General features: G+C 48.9%; 1 protein-coding gene and 1 long non-coding RNA gene across 4 annotated transcripts in view; one reads left to right on the plus strand and one right to left on the minus strand.

Moving 5' to 3' along the window:
* Positions 1-4,118, minus strand: LOC138725599 (uncharacterized). 2 transcript variants are annotated; one of them, XR_011338268.1, is made up of 3 exons: positions 3,920-4,118; positions 1,697-2,337; positions 1-1,418 (listed from the first exon to the last, which is right to left on the minus strand). It is a non-coding gene; the product is annotated as an uncharacterized lncRNA (long non-coding RNA). The 2 variants fall into 2 exon arrangements; XR_011338267.1 differs by having other exon boundaries at positions 1,697-2,341.
* ANP32A (acidic nuclear phosphoprotein 32 family member A) overlaps positions 4,089-14,438 on the plus strand; it is a 25,398-nt gene continuing 15,048 nt past the window's right edge. For both annotated transcript variants that reach the window (XM_069866668.1, XM_069866669.1), the window contains exon 1: positions 4,089-4,514. In XM_069866668.1, the coding sequence (XP_069722769.1) occupies positions 4,104-4,514 (411 nt within the window). In that variant the 5' untranslated portion in view covers positions 4,089-4,103. The remainder of the gene's footprint in view (positions 4,515-14,438) is intronic.

The raw sequence follows: 14,438 nt of genomic DNA on the forward strand, positions 1-14,438 counted from the left end.
GGGCTTGGAGCAACCTGATCCAGTGGGAGGTGTCCCTGCCCACGGCAGGGGGACAAAACTGGATGAGCTTTGAGGTCCCTTTCAACTCAAATTATCCTATGCTGCTATGATTTTGCATGTTGAGTTTAACCAACTTTTTTTATATTTCATCCAAGTTCTGACTGGAAAATGACGTGTTGAAATAAATGGTAACTCTCATGGCAAGATATCATAAATCTCTTGAAATCCATCGAAGAAGAAACATTTTAATGGGTCCCTTAAGAAAATAAGGAAAATAAACAGAGAACCAACCAAAACAACACACAAACTGTGGATGAAATCACATAATTGGCCAAACTGCAGCTACATTAAATAGCTTTTAGGATGTATTTAGGATAACCTTTCCATACAGTTCACAACCCATTACTCTGAGCAACAAAGAAATCTGACAAATACCTAATCCATGTACAAAAATTAAACAGTAACTGTAGCAATGACAGTGATTACTCACAATATTAACTTCTTTGTACTTGAGCTTTAAAAAACAGAATGCACAGATAAGAACCGAGAGTATTTTGATCTTCCGAGGTGAGACTGGCCAGGGATCTACGGAGCAGTTTCTCACCATCATAAGCAGGACTCAAACCACTTTTGCTCTGTTAAGGACTCTGACAAGGCAGGATTCCACACGCTTTGTCAGTACGCAGTATTTCTAATCAATGACATCCATAAGAGATAGCTGACAGCTTTATTCAGAGAAACACACAATAAAAATTCCTTGGCTGAGACTCAGCATTGCTTCATCAGAATGTAACATTTTTTTCCTCTGCTGCAGAGAGAACAAACCCAGATTCTCAGTTCAAATGGCACAACCATACCCATTTGTAAAGCCAATTTACTTTTAGGATATGAAAAAGAAGTACTAGTTCCATCAACAGATTTTTTTTTTTTCTGTTTAAGAAAACCTGTACTCTGTAAAGATGCTTTTTCACATTTACTTACCGTTGTGATAGAATGCTTAGGTATTTGGTCTGCAGAACATTACTGTTCATTTTTAGCTCTCCAAACAGTTCTCAATACAGTTCTGTAATATAAGCAGCAAGCACACAGATGGGACAGGGAGGTTTAGACATTTAATTTTGGGTTTCAACTTTGACAAAGTTTTCCCCCAATAGTTTGGAGGGGAGGATTTTATACAACTTTATATAAATTAGAACACACTACACATTCTTTATTCTGAGAAAACAAAGGAAAAATACTCTCTGTAGTCTCAGAATCGGGCTTTTTTTAAAATATAATATTGATTTAGTTAATTCTTTAGACACTTTGTTTCCATGATAGAAGTTTTTTTCCAAAGGTCTTCACCTGCACCATGAAAACCACTTCCAGACCAAGTTTCCTTTGTGAAGCCTCAGCCCAGGGGCCACCTTTGTTCACATCTGTAAAGAAGAATTTAAAACACAGCTAAAATAAAGTTCACCCTAACCCAGAAGTCCTAAATGCTTTGCAAAGTTTATATTCTAAAACTACTGCAGTAACTTCTCTTATGTTGAAACCAGTGACACAGAATAATAAACAAATGACTTGTCTGTGTCACAAAAAAACCCAAATCCTGTGGCTTTATCAGCTAAATCATAATGAGGCCCTAAACAATCACAAAAATATGAACCTGTTGCAGAACACCAGTGGTACCGTACTATGAATTTCACCTGCTTACCTTAAGCTGGATCCAGCTTGACCTTTCACAGCTCACGCACTCTCAACAGAACTTGTGCTCAGTTGTCAACTGCACTCATTCCAGTTTGTCCACAGACAACGCAAGCAAAAGAATCATCTCCACCCAGCACTGCAAAATATTTTGACAAGACAGTTTTCCAGCAATTCCCATCTTCGTGTTTATACTGAATATCAAACACCGCAAACAACTCTTACATATTTTTACAGCCCTGTCTTTTCAGCCACCTGAGGTGAAGACAAGGTCACAAAGACCACCAAAAAAACAGTGACTCTGCACATGCAAATCTCTTGCTAAGTAAGAAAAGAACATTCTACCTATCCCCTGCTACACTCAGTAAAACCAGTCCCAAACACACGGAGAGAAGCAAGTGTGGGTTTTCGCTGCTGGATCCAGCACCTGACCAGAGTCCAGTGACTCTGCACAAGCAGGACTCTCACTAAGTAAGAGAAGCACGTTCTTACCCACCTCCTGCTACATCCAGTGAAACCAGTCCCCTGTGTTCGATAAAACCAGTCCCAAGCACATGGAGAGGAGCAAGTGTGGGGTTTCATCGCTGGATCCAACACCTGATGCAGCCAGCCAGCCCTGCCAGGACATATTTGGCACCTCATTTCACAAGTCTGCCTGGCAAAAGAGACAGGAGAAAATACCTCCTGTTGGCGCCACAGGCCCTGCCCCATGGTTTCATCCAACAACTGGACGTGAGTAACAGCAAAAGCAGGCTTCCAAAGGGCTGACACATCCAAAGCAGCTCCAACTGTCTCCAGGGAAGCTTTCCAGAGAGGGAAGCGACCAGCCTGGATTTCCTCTGCACGAGCAGTGCCTTCCCTCAGCAGCCTCCTCAGTCTGTTCACCCACTCTGCATATCGAGCCCTCAGCAGGCCCTTCACCCCATTGACCCCACTCCCAGCATGCTCTACATCCCATTCACCCCCTCAGCTCCTTCACCTTGTTTACCGCCCCAAGCAGCCCCTCCAGCCCCTTCACCCCCTTCTCAGCTCTCAGCATCCCTTTCAAGCCCTTCAGCCTCCAGCCACCCCTTCCCCCACCTCTGCATCCCAGGACCTCAGCAGCCCCTTCACCCGATTCATCTCTTCTTAGCAGCTCCTTCACCCCACTACGTGCCCCGAGACTTCAGCAGCCCCTCAGTCTCTTCACCCCCTCCTCCTCCTTGGCTCCTTCGCTCCACCCTCAGTGAGATCTTCACCCCCCTCTACACCCCCAGCCCTCCTCAGCCCCTTCACCCTGTTTACCCCCCTCTCAGCAACCCCCTTCAGCCCCTCCTCAGCCTCTTCACTCCATCTGCACCCCAAGCCCTCAGCAGTCCCTTCCTCCCACTCGGTGTCCCAAGCCCTCAGCAGCTTCCTCAGCCCCTTCAGCCTCTCCTCACCCCTCTTACCCCCCTCTGCACCCCAAGCCCTCAGCAGTCCCTTCACCACCACTCCCCTACACTCCAAGCCCTCCTCAGCTCCTGTACTGTTTACTCCACTCTCAACAGCCCCTTCACTTCCTCTACCCCTCTCTCCTCAGCCCCTTCAGTCCCCTCCTCAGCCCCCTCAGGCCCTTCACTTTGCTTACCCCTCCTCCTCAGGCCCTTTACCCCCTCCTCAGCCCCTTCAGCCCGCTCCTCAGGCCCTTTACCCCCTCCTCAGCCCCTTCAGCCCCCTCCAACCCTTCACTTCGCTTACTCCTCCTTCTCAGTCCCTTTACCCCTCCCTCCTCAGCTCCTTCGCTCTGTTTACCCCCCTCCCCTCCTCTACCCCTTCAGCCCCCTCCTCAGCTCCCTCAGGCCCTTCATTCTCCTTACCCCTCCCTCCTCAGCCCCCTCATTCTGCTTACCCCCCCTTCCTCAGCCCCCTTCAGCCCTTTCACTTTGCTTACCCCTCCTCCTCATGCCCTTTACCCCCCCACTCAGTCCCTTTATCCCTCCCTCCTCAGCCCCTTCGCTTTGTTTACCCCCCTCCACCCCTTCAGCCCCCTCCTCAGCTCCCTCAGGCCCTTCACTCTCCTCACCCCTCCTCCTCAGCCCCCTTTACCCCCTCCTCAGCCCCCTTCGGGCCCTTCGCTTTGCTTACCACCCCACCCCCAGCTCCCTCACTCTCTTACCCCCCTCCTCAGGCCCCCCTTCCCCCCTCCTCGCCCCCCAAGGGTCTCAGCCCCCCCACCCTCCCCGCCCGCCGCCGCTCGCGCCCCGCTCCGCACCTTTTCCCTCCCTTCCTTCCTGGCTGCTCGCCCCTGCCCGGGCGGCTCCGGCTTTAGCGCCTCCCCCCAGGATCCAGCAGGGAGGGAGGAGGAGGCGTCGGGGGAAGGAAGAGAAAGGCAGAGCGCGCCCCATTCCCCACTGCGGAGCCGCCGCCGCTCCTGCCCCACCAGCCACCAGCGCGGAATGAGCCTCCGCTCGCCGCCGCGCCGTCCCCGTGGCCGGCAGCGCCGCGCCCCCATTGGCTCCCGCCGCCCCCCCGCGCTCCCCATTGGCCGCGGCGCGGGGCTGCCGCGCTCCCATTGGCCGCGCCGCGCGTCCATCGAGCGGGAGCCCCCGGGAGCGCCCGCCGCGGTTATCAGGTTCGTGTTCGCCGCGGTGCTGGGGCTCGGGGTGCCGAGCGGAGCTGGTTGCGCCCTCAAAGTCCCTGGCTGTGGAGGGGGGGAGGAGGAAGAGGAGGAGGAGGAGGGGTGGGGGGGGTCGGTCTGCATCGGTGTCACCGCAGGAGCCGGCGACAGCCAGCGACTCCCGCCAGCCGCCGACATGGACATGAAGAACAGGATCCACTTAGAGCTGCGGAACAGGACGCCCTCGGATGTAAGCGATGCAAAAAATAATAAACCCACCTCACTTTTGTTTCTTGGGGAGGGGGGGGGCCGCGTCCCCACCTTGCGGAGCGGCTGCCCTTGGGCTCCGTGCCGTCGGGGGGCTGCGCGCACGCTCTCGGGGCTGAGCACACGCGTTTTGGGGTGTCCGCGCCTTCGGGGATGCCCTCGCCTTTAAGGGTAACCCCGAGGGGCGCGGCGGGGACCCCCGGCAGCCGCTCCCCGCCCCGCGGTGCCCCGGGGGGGGAGCCTGCGCCCCCCCGATTTGGGGGTGCCCCGAGTGGCACGGGGTTGGGGGGGACGCGGCTGCTGCTCCCGACCCCGCGGTGCCTGCATCGAAAACAAGTTGGTGCTGTTCTCCCGGCGTGTTTTAGTTGGCAAATATTTGCCCTGGGTGCTGGGCAGGGAGAGGCAGGCGGGGACCGCGAGTGAGTTGCGAATGGTTTAGTTTGAAGTGCGTCTTCGTTTCTTTGCAGTGATCAGGCAGGAGAGGCTGGGGAGCCATATTTGTAACTTTGTAGTCCTCATGAACGCGCCCTTTCTCCCTCTCTTTCCCTCTCTTCAGATGCTGAGAAGATAAAAAAGAATTTTTAAACCCATGCTTAAGCGTTTTTTTGGCGATCGGGGTGCATTAAAAAAACAAATATTGGAAGGAATCAAGCGCGCTCTCCACCCCCTCCATCCCCGCACACGCACAAAAAGGATGTGTGCGTGTTTTTCCACCCCCTTTTCCCCTCCTCGGGGCTGGACTTCAGGTTGTTGTTCTGCGCGAGAGAGAAAAACTTTGTTAGGGTACAAAAAAAAAAAAACAAAACGCCACCCTCCCGAAAAAAAAAAAAAAAAAAGGAATGGGTGTCGTCCCGGGTTCCCCCTCCCCAAACGCGCACCGGCGGGGCTCGAACCCGGGTCCTTGGGGCGCGAAGCCCCTTCCTCTGCCCCCCCCGCCCGTCCCTGGTGGCCGGGGAGGGCGAGGGGTGCGCAAGGGGAAGGGGGATGGAGGTGGGGGAACGACGTACCTCGCTGAGGGACGGTGTCCGAGGGACAAAGGCAGGGGCTGGACGATGTCACCTGCTCTTTAAAGTTTAAAAAGTCCTGGGCGAGGAGGAAGAGGAGGGGGGGGAAGGAGGAGAGTGGAGGATGAGGAGGAAGGGGGGAGGAAGAAGGAGGAATGGGGAGGAAGGAGGGTGAGGAGGAAGGGGGAGGAAGGGGGAGGATGAGGAGGAAGGGGGAGGAAGGGGGAGGATGAGGAGGAAGGGGGAGGAAGAAGGATGGGGAGGAAGGGGGAGGATGAGGAGGAAGGGGGAGGAAGAAGGATGGGGAGGAAGGGGGAGGATGAGGAGGAAGGGGGAGGAAGAAGGATGAGGAGGAAGGGGGAGGATGAGGAGGAAGGGGGAGGAGGGGGATAAGGAGGAATGGGGAGGAAGGGGGGGAAGAAGGATGAGGAGGAAGGGGGGGAAGGAGGAGGATGAGGATGGGGGGACGAAGGAGGAGGAGGATGAGGATGGGGACGAAGGAGGAGGATGAGGAGGATGGGGGGACGAAGGAGGAGGATGAGGAGGATGGGGGGACGAAGGAGGAGGATGAGGAGGATGGGGGGACGAAGGAGGAGGATGAGGGGAGGAAGGAGGAGGATGAAGGTGTGGGGAGGAAAGAGTAGCATGGGTGGATGGGGAATGAGGATTGGGGGAAGGAGCATGAGGATTGGGGAGAAAGCGGAGGATGGGGGGGCAAGGAAGAGAAGGATGAGGAGGAAGGAGAATGGAGGGGGAATGAAGGAGGAGAATGAGGGTTCCCCCCAGTAGCCCAGCCTCATTATTGGGGCGCAGGGGTCACAATGAAGGCGAACGTGGCCAAGCATCCGCTTCCCACCCACTCCCAGCCCCACGCCGCAAGTAGGACGCGGCGCCATGTTTGTTCTCCTTCCCCCCGCTTCTCTTCACTCCTCCTCCTTCTCCTCGAGCCGTGGCAGAGATGAACAGTGGCCCCTCTGCGCGCCCAGCTGGGGCTCTGGTGGGGAGCCCCAGTCCTGCCCTGCCGCCACCGGGGCGGTGGGAGCGCGCCATGAGGCGTTGGTGCCGACATGGCTGCCATTTTGTCACTGAGCGCGGCAGGAGGAGGAGGAGGAGGCGGCAGGCGGTGACCGCAGCGGGGCGAGCCAGGAGGCTGAAAAGCCCCCCCCTTCCCTTCATATTATCATTATTTTTTAATGATGAGGCTTTTTATTTGATGGCTACGCCGCCTTCCCACCCTGTTGTGGGGTCCCTGTGTCCCCCCCGCCCCGAACTCTCCTTCTCCCTGCGCGGGAAGATAGGTCTCTGCCTTCAGGGCCCCTTTTATCTTTTTTTAAAATTATATTCAGCCTTTTCCCCCCTAGTATCAGTCAATTTGTCCTTCGTTTCCACTGCTGGAGGTGTATTCACCGTTGTAAACACAGACCCGCTGGTTAAAGGCTTGACCCAAAGTGTGTTACGTATAAGCTGGCCTTTTTTTTTCCCCTCTCTACACCTGGATTTTAGTTTTCTAAATTATTTTTTGGCCTTTTTTCCCTAGTTTAAATCAATTTGTCCTTCGCTTCCACTGCTGGAGGCTTCCTGACCGTTTTAAATGCAGACCTGCAGGTTAAAGGCTTGACTCAGTGTGTTACGTGTAAACCAGACATTTTTTTTTTTCCCTCTACACCCTGATTTTATTCCAGTTTTGCCCTATATTTTAGTTTTATAATTACTTCTTGCCCTTTTTTTCCCAGTATTAGTCAATTTGTCCTTCACTCCTGCTGCTGGAAGCTTATACACCATTGTAAACACCGACCTGCAGGTTAAAGGCTTGACCCAAATTGTGTTAAGTATAAACTGGAGTCTTTTTTTTTTTTTTTTTTCCCCTTCTTCTCTACACGTGAATTTTGCCCTGTTTTTTAGGGGCTTTTTTCCCCCCCTAATTTTAGTCAATTTGTCCTTCACTGCCACTGCTGGAGGCTTATTTACCATTGTAAACATAGACCTGCAGGTTAAAGGCTTGACCTGAAGTGTGTTAGGCATAGGACTTTGTTTTTTTCCTCTCTACACCCTGATTTTATTCCGGGTCTGTTTTTTAGGAGTTTTTTTTTAATTATTTTTTGGCCTTTTTTTTCACTAGTTTCAGTCAATTTGTCCTTTGCCTTTGCTCCTGCTGCTGGAGGCTTGATGTAAATGCAGACCTACAGGTTAAAGGCTTGACCCAAAGCATGATAGGTATAAACCGGACTTTTTTGGCTTCCTCCATGCCTGGATTTTGTTCCAGTTTTGCCCTATTCTGGCTTATACCAGAGAAAGCTGAGAGAGCTCTGGTCTGGCAGGGGTTCCCACTTTCCAAGTAACACAGAATTCCACAGCTGTAAAATGAGACTTACTTAACCTGTCCCTTTTTCCTCCTACCTGCTGGCTTTCAGCTCTGTCAGCAAGTTGTGTGTGTCATCATCCCAAGGCAGCAAGGTGGCACCTCTGCTAAAAAGCCAAATATTTCTGGCTTCATAGGAAAGGGCAGAGAGCTGCTGTTTGGGAATGCTGCTCTGTTCAGAGTCCACTTTGTACAGCCATTGATTACAGATCTGTGCATGTGCTTTTCTGTCCTGGAGAGCTGAGTGTACAGTTTGAAGTCTGTTTAAAATACCTTATTAAAATAAAACTCTGCTAAATCCAGATAGTGCTTCAGGTAAAATACTCACAGCTGGAGTTTGGAAGCGATTCTAAAGCCAGTGTCATTTATTTATGTATTTTAGTAAGTCTTTGGCCATGAACAGGATGGTTCTGTGAATTGTTTTTCTCTCTGCTTTGATAGATATAGGCAGAATTTTTCCTTCTTTTATGGGGGTTCATTATTGTCAAACTTTCAAGTGTGATGTAAATAAACCTTGGTGAAAATAACCCTAAATACACTTGATTTAGATCATCTGCCCTACACGTGCTTGATGCGGTACGTCTCATATAATATATGCTGTTATCAGGATGTGCAGGATCAAAACTTTCTTTAAATCAAAGTTAGATAAGAAGGTGTTGGTAAGGTGTGGTGGTTCTTCCTGAGCCTGTGTTAATATTTTATAGTATGATCTGGCTAATACAGTTCTTGTGGAGAATACTGTGTGCTGCTGTGCAGCTAAGCTGGCTGCTTCCAGCAGTTAACTCATATAATCCTATACGGTTACACGTTGCCTAGTAAAATATAATAGAAATGTCTTAAAGTGGGTTGTGTAGCAGCTGTTTCTTTTCTCCTTTGACTTGTTTTTTTGTTTTAATTCTCCCTCCATTTCTAGATGAACTCAGTGTTGTTGAGAGATCTGGGGCTTTGGTGCTGGACATTTGGTTTTTGTATCTGTTGTACAGCCAGGATTGTGCTTGGGCATCTGCTTTTTGACCACTTTTTATCCCATTACATTTAATGGTCACTTGTGGTAGTGCCCTTGCAGTAGCCCTTATTGCTTCACGTATCTTGCCTAATGTGGTTTTGTTATAATTGCCTGCCTGCTAGAAGCTGGCCAGGTATGGTTATTTTACCAGGGTTTCCTCCAGAACCATCAGCCGGTGGCGGTGTCGCTGCCGGCCTCATCTGGGAAGGTTTCTGGGTGTCCTCATTCGATTCCCATCATAAACTTGTCAGTAAAATGCCAGGACCGTAGACAAGCTTGGTACTGGGGTTCTTCTCAGCCCTGTGGCACAGAGGTAGGTTTTTGAAATTATGCACAAAACTCATCTTGTCTGGCTGAGCACTGCCCTGCCAGTTTTTTTTGTCTGAGGATTGAGTGCTTTATCAGCTCAAAACCATGACAGTGATAAAACACTTGACACTAACAGCAGGTATTTCTTAGAGTTCTCCAACTCTGTTGCGCTTTAAAACTTATTTGACAGTCTGATTTCTCTCTGTAGATTTTAACAGAGGGGAAATACAGTGGAAGCATCTATACAAAGTATTCTTTCAACTGAAGAATATAAATAAGAGGCTTTTTTTTTCCCTAAAGCTAGTTCCTTGTTATGATGCTAGTGAGAACAGTAAAGAGTTTAAAGTGACACATGCCGCTTTAAAGACCTGCTTTTAAAAATATACTTTGGTCTTGTGTCTGGGTGCAGATTGGTATTTTTTTGCTTTCCTCAGGCTGAGCCACCTCAAAATGGAAAGGGGAGGTGCTCTAAGTTTGGGACAGAGTGGTGTAAGGCTGCGTCAAGGGTGGCGTGGGATCAGTACGTGCACAGTCTGTGGCGTGTGCAGATCATTGTGGATTTTCGCAGGTTTGTATCATTTAACCACTGATGCAGCTGCCAGCAGGGTGAAGTATCTACAAAGAAGTAGTTGTCTCTTTTTGCAAATGTCCCAAACTTGTATAACAGCTGGGGTTTGTGGCTCTGGGTTTCCAGAGGCAGACCTCGGATAGGTAGGTGGATGCGTAAGTGGGTGGATGGATGCTCACCAAGGAGGGACTGCAGGCTGGAGGATGGGTATGATGTGTGAGCTGTCATCCCTGAAATTTAGACTGGTTTCACAGCTGACTAGGGGGCTGACCAGGAAAACGTTTGGCAAATTCTCGTGTCTCAATGTGGACCAAGGTCTCAGCGTATGAAAGGAACTATGAGTGTAGAACTGAAACACACCAGTATGTAGATCTACGGCTGTTTGCCTAATATTCCCATTTCTCTGCAATGCTGCTAGAAAGTAGCTACAGTAGAGTTTTATGTTTTCAATGCTCAACTCCAGAGAATCCCGTTTTGACCAGTAAGATGTAAAGTACAGTCATGGTTCCAACGCTTTCTGTATACTTCAGGTTTGCGTCCAAATACTGGTGTGATAAAACTGTATTATAGAGAAATAGCTGGTGTTTAGATGATGTAATTGTGCTGTAGTCCATGAAGAAATGCATCTCCTGAAGAAAGAAGGGGTTTTTCCCACCAAATGAAGAAAGGTCTTGAAACAAGGGAAGAAAAGTTTAGTACAAACCTTCTAGTGTTAAGCCTGGCTGTTGCAGTCCCTCCTTGCAGCAGGATTTGTATGTTTTGTGTCAATACATAGAATATACCTTTCTGCTCTAAATGTACACCACAAACTCCCCCATGTTTCAAGGCACCATTAATCACAAGCAGGGGTTTTAAATATTTTCTATTTTGCCCTATTTAAAAGACCGTATTTTCTACATCAGTGAAAAATGTACGGTGAATGGTGGCACAAGTATTGTGGCTGATTTTATAAATATTTACATCCTGTAAGGCTGATGGTGACTGAATCTTCCCATTTCATTCACTCTCTGTATTGTTTCCCCCTCCTGTCCTAAAGGCACAGGTATTGGTACGTTAGGGAAGTCTGAAAAGTAAGAACCATGCCTATGAAACATGCCTGGGTGCTACGTCTTGAGTGGGTGTGGGGTAAATTAAGAGTAAGGAAAGCTATAGAAGCAGTTCTGCTGTGCACAGCAGAATCCCAGGCACCCCTGGGGTGCCAGTGCTGTGCCTGGGAGGGAGCAGGACTCGCCTGGAGTGTTGGGAAGGGAGATCCTATCCTTGCCATCTGCTGAGACGAGCTTGCCATTTGCAAAGCGCATGATGGCTTTCAGCAGCCTTGATTGACAAAAGGCTCAGCTTGGTGAACCAAACCTTACGTACAAGGTCCGAGTCTCAAATGGAATCAATAGCAGCGATGTTTTTGTTCTGCTTTGGATTGATGGACGCTTCTCAGCTACTTATGTGACACTGCTAGACTTGTTCTGCATGTCATTTTTTTTTCTGTCTCCTGTCTTGCCCAGGTACCCGTCAGACAAAGTAGCTGCTAAATACACAATCTGTGTTTTTTGACTAGGTTGCTAAAATCCATCCTGCAGTCCTTGCGTGTGTAAGCGTGACCTTTGAAATATTGCCGAAAAAGAAACCCTCGGCGGTTTGCCTTTCTGCCACTGCGTAGAAGTTGTGCTCTCCGTTGAAGCCCTCGTTTGTCCATTGACTCGGTCTATCAAACACTTTCTCCTCAAAGCCATAAAAACAGTGAGGAAAAGCTAATCTTTTGCAAGTGTGATTTGCCAGAGCATTCTGTGGCAGCCGACATCTTCAGAGGCTGCTTCCTCTGTTAAATATGCAGCTCTTGAAATTAGCCTGAATTTAAATGCAGTGTTTCTATCTTATGTACGGCTGCATCAGCCCTTTGTTACTGAGGGCAGTTCGGAGTCCGTGCAACTGCACAAACTCAGGCTTAAAGTCTTGAACTGAAGAATTTTCAAATTAAAGAGGGGATGCAATCTTACATTTTACTTCTGGTTTATTTAGCTGGTTTTTGAACTTGATGATCCTGAAGATCTTTTCTTACATCAATGGTTCTATGGTAAAAGCACTTTGGATGTGGGATCAGGCACTCTTTCTAAACTAGAGAGAAACTGGGATGTGGAGCTGGAGTGACCTGTGAGAAGTCCTACAAGATAGTTGGGGAGGGACTTTTTACAAGGCCATGTAATGATAGTATGAGGGGGAATGGCTTTAAATTGGAAGGGGGAAGATACGGATTAGACGTCAGGAAGAATTCATGCTGAGGGTGGAGAGCCCCTTGCCTGGGTTGCCTGGAGAAGTTGGCTGCTCCATCTCTGGAGGTGTCCAAGACCAGCTTGGATGGGGCTTTGGGCAACCGGATCCAGTGGGAGGTGTCCCTGCCCATGGCAGGGGGTGGGACTGGATGGGCTTTGAGATCCCTTCCAACCCAAACCATTCCATGGTTCTATGATTTTAATGCAAAGATCAAGCAACTCGATCACTTACATACTTGAAACAGTGTCTCTAAAGAAATGTTTGGGGTTTTTACTGAGTTGTGCTGTAAACAGGAGAAACAAAACCGAAAAGTGCCTGTATGCCGTTGAATGAAACAACTTTCATTGTCCCTGAAGCATGTTCTTGACTTAGTAGTTAGTGTGTTGCTTATGCATATGGCTCTACTGACCCTTGTAAATGTGTGGCGGTGAGGAGTTTTGATTGGGGGTGTTTTTGAGAACAACAGTGATAGGTTATTCTTTCTGCAAGTTTTTTAGTACTGGAGATGCCTCATAATTAGGAATGAGTGTAAGACATCGTCAGAATTGCTGAGACTCTTCATCCTTCTGCCACTTAGGTATTTCACCTGGACCTTTAGTTTCTCAGAACAGAGTAAAGGGACGTAAAATGAGTTAGAGCCCGTTTGTATTGCTTTCGGCGTTTATGGCTACGCTATGTAAAATATTAGAGGGTAGAAAAAGTGAATGTATTCATGCTGAGCCAGATTTTATCTGAGCTGTGCAAGCAGCCTTAAGCTGTCTCTGAACACAGAGCAGCTTTGATTTAAAAAACAAGCAACCCAGCCACGTACAACAACAACCAAACAAACCAACAATTTCTTCTCCCCTTTTGCCAGGGTGTGAGACGATGCAGGGTCCTTAAAACATGCAGAGTGGCTGTCCAAAAGAGGATTCTGACTTCTTCTCCTTGAAATTAACACCGCCCAGGTGGAGGGGGGTTTAAAGGTGGCTTTCAACTGCTATGTTGCTGCATCGCTTTGAATTTGGTTGCAGAGATTCAACAATCTGCTCAAGTCCAGTCTGTGACACACAGCCACGGCAGTGTGTGTGTTGTCACTGCATCATTCTTGGTCCCTATAGAAATGATTCCATGCAATTCCTTAGTTGCACCCTTGTCCTGAGTAAATCCAAGTTTCCTTCATCATGTGCTTGTTGGATCAACTAGATTAAGTACAGAGCCTTTGCCAGTGTGTAGCTTACAAACAGGGAGCAGAGCTGTGCAAGAGCCATGGCATGATAGTTAAAACCAGCAGTACTGGGATATGTGCACATCCATGCATACTGGGGCTTGTAGTGAGAGATGAGGAGCTCCCAGACTGTTGGCACGATGCTGGGAGTTGAATTGCAGGCTTCTAAAACCCTGTTAACAGTATTGTGGGGAGTTTCCGAGAAAGAGATGCAGAAGAGGAATTCTAATTTGAAAGTTTGATGGGGTTGTGTCATTTTGAGAAACCCTAGGTGAATTTTGAGGTCCAGCAGTAGTTTTATGTGACATTGTTGCAAGAATTTGGAGTTCCAGCTGGGTTGGATGGCTATAGAGTAGGCGAACGGCTCAAAGTGGAGCAGGTTGTCATTGAACCAGGCTGTCCTAGAAGCTGCTTTGTTCCACAGTTGTGAATTGCTTGAATCATAGAATCACCAGGTTGGAAAAGACCCACCGGCTCATCGAGTCCAACCATTTCCATAAATATGGTGGAGATGCTCCAGAGCAGCCTTGACAGCTCATATCTGTAATAGTAGAGAAAGTAGAAAAAAAAATAGAATCGTAGAATCACCAGGTTGGAAGAGACAGGGGCTGCTTGCAGAGTGCTGGTGGAAGGGAAGGCTTTACTTTGGTGCAGGGAGCACGCCTGGGTGAAATCCTGTGAACTCCAGCCTTGGGGAGGTCCTGGAAACCTCAACTTGAAGAGCTGTGAAGTCCTGACAGGCACCTGGCATTCAGCACTTGTTCCCAGTGTCCATAACAGTGATAATGGAACACTGCTCAAAATTACAAGGTGTATGCATTAATCCCATCCAGTTCCTCCCCAGCCGTCAGTCACTTCTGCTGCTAATAGGATTCTGGAGTACTCTGCCTGCGAGATATCTTACCTCTATCACAAGGGAAGTGGTTTGTGTTACATCGCCAATTTTTGCACAGCATTTCTCCCTGCCCCAGGATATGCAGATTCTTTCTCTGATACAGTAATGTCCAGAGCCTGCGTGCAGTAAATGTGGCTGAGTAACTAGTTTAAGACGTGTACTGCAAGTGACTTAAATAATTTTATCTCATCTTGGATCTTCATAATAAAGCCTTAAAGGTATGTATCAAAATCCAAAACAGCGTATTGGTTTGGTAAGACAAAAAACTTTGCTGCTGGTCCCTGCGAGCTT

The sequence above is a fragment of the Phaenicophaeus curvirostris genome, chromosome 12 (genome assembly GCF_032191515.1).
Source record: "Phaenicophaeus curvirostris isolate KB17595 chromosome 12, BPBGC_Pcur_1.0, whole genome shotgun sequence".
Lineage (NCBI taxonomy): Eukaryota > Metazoa > Chordata > Aves > Cuculiformes > Cuculidae > Phaenicophaeus > Phaenicophaeus curvirostris.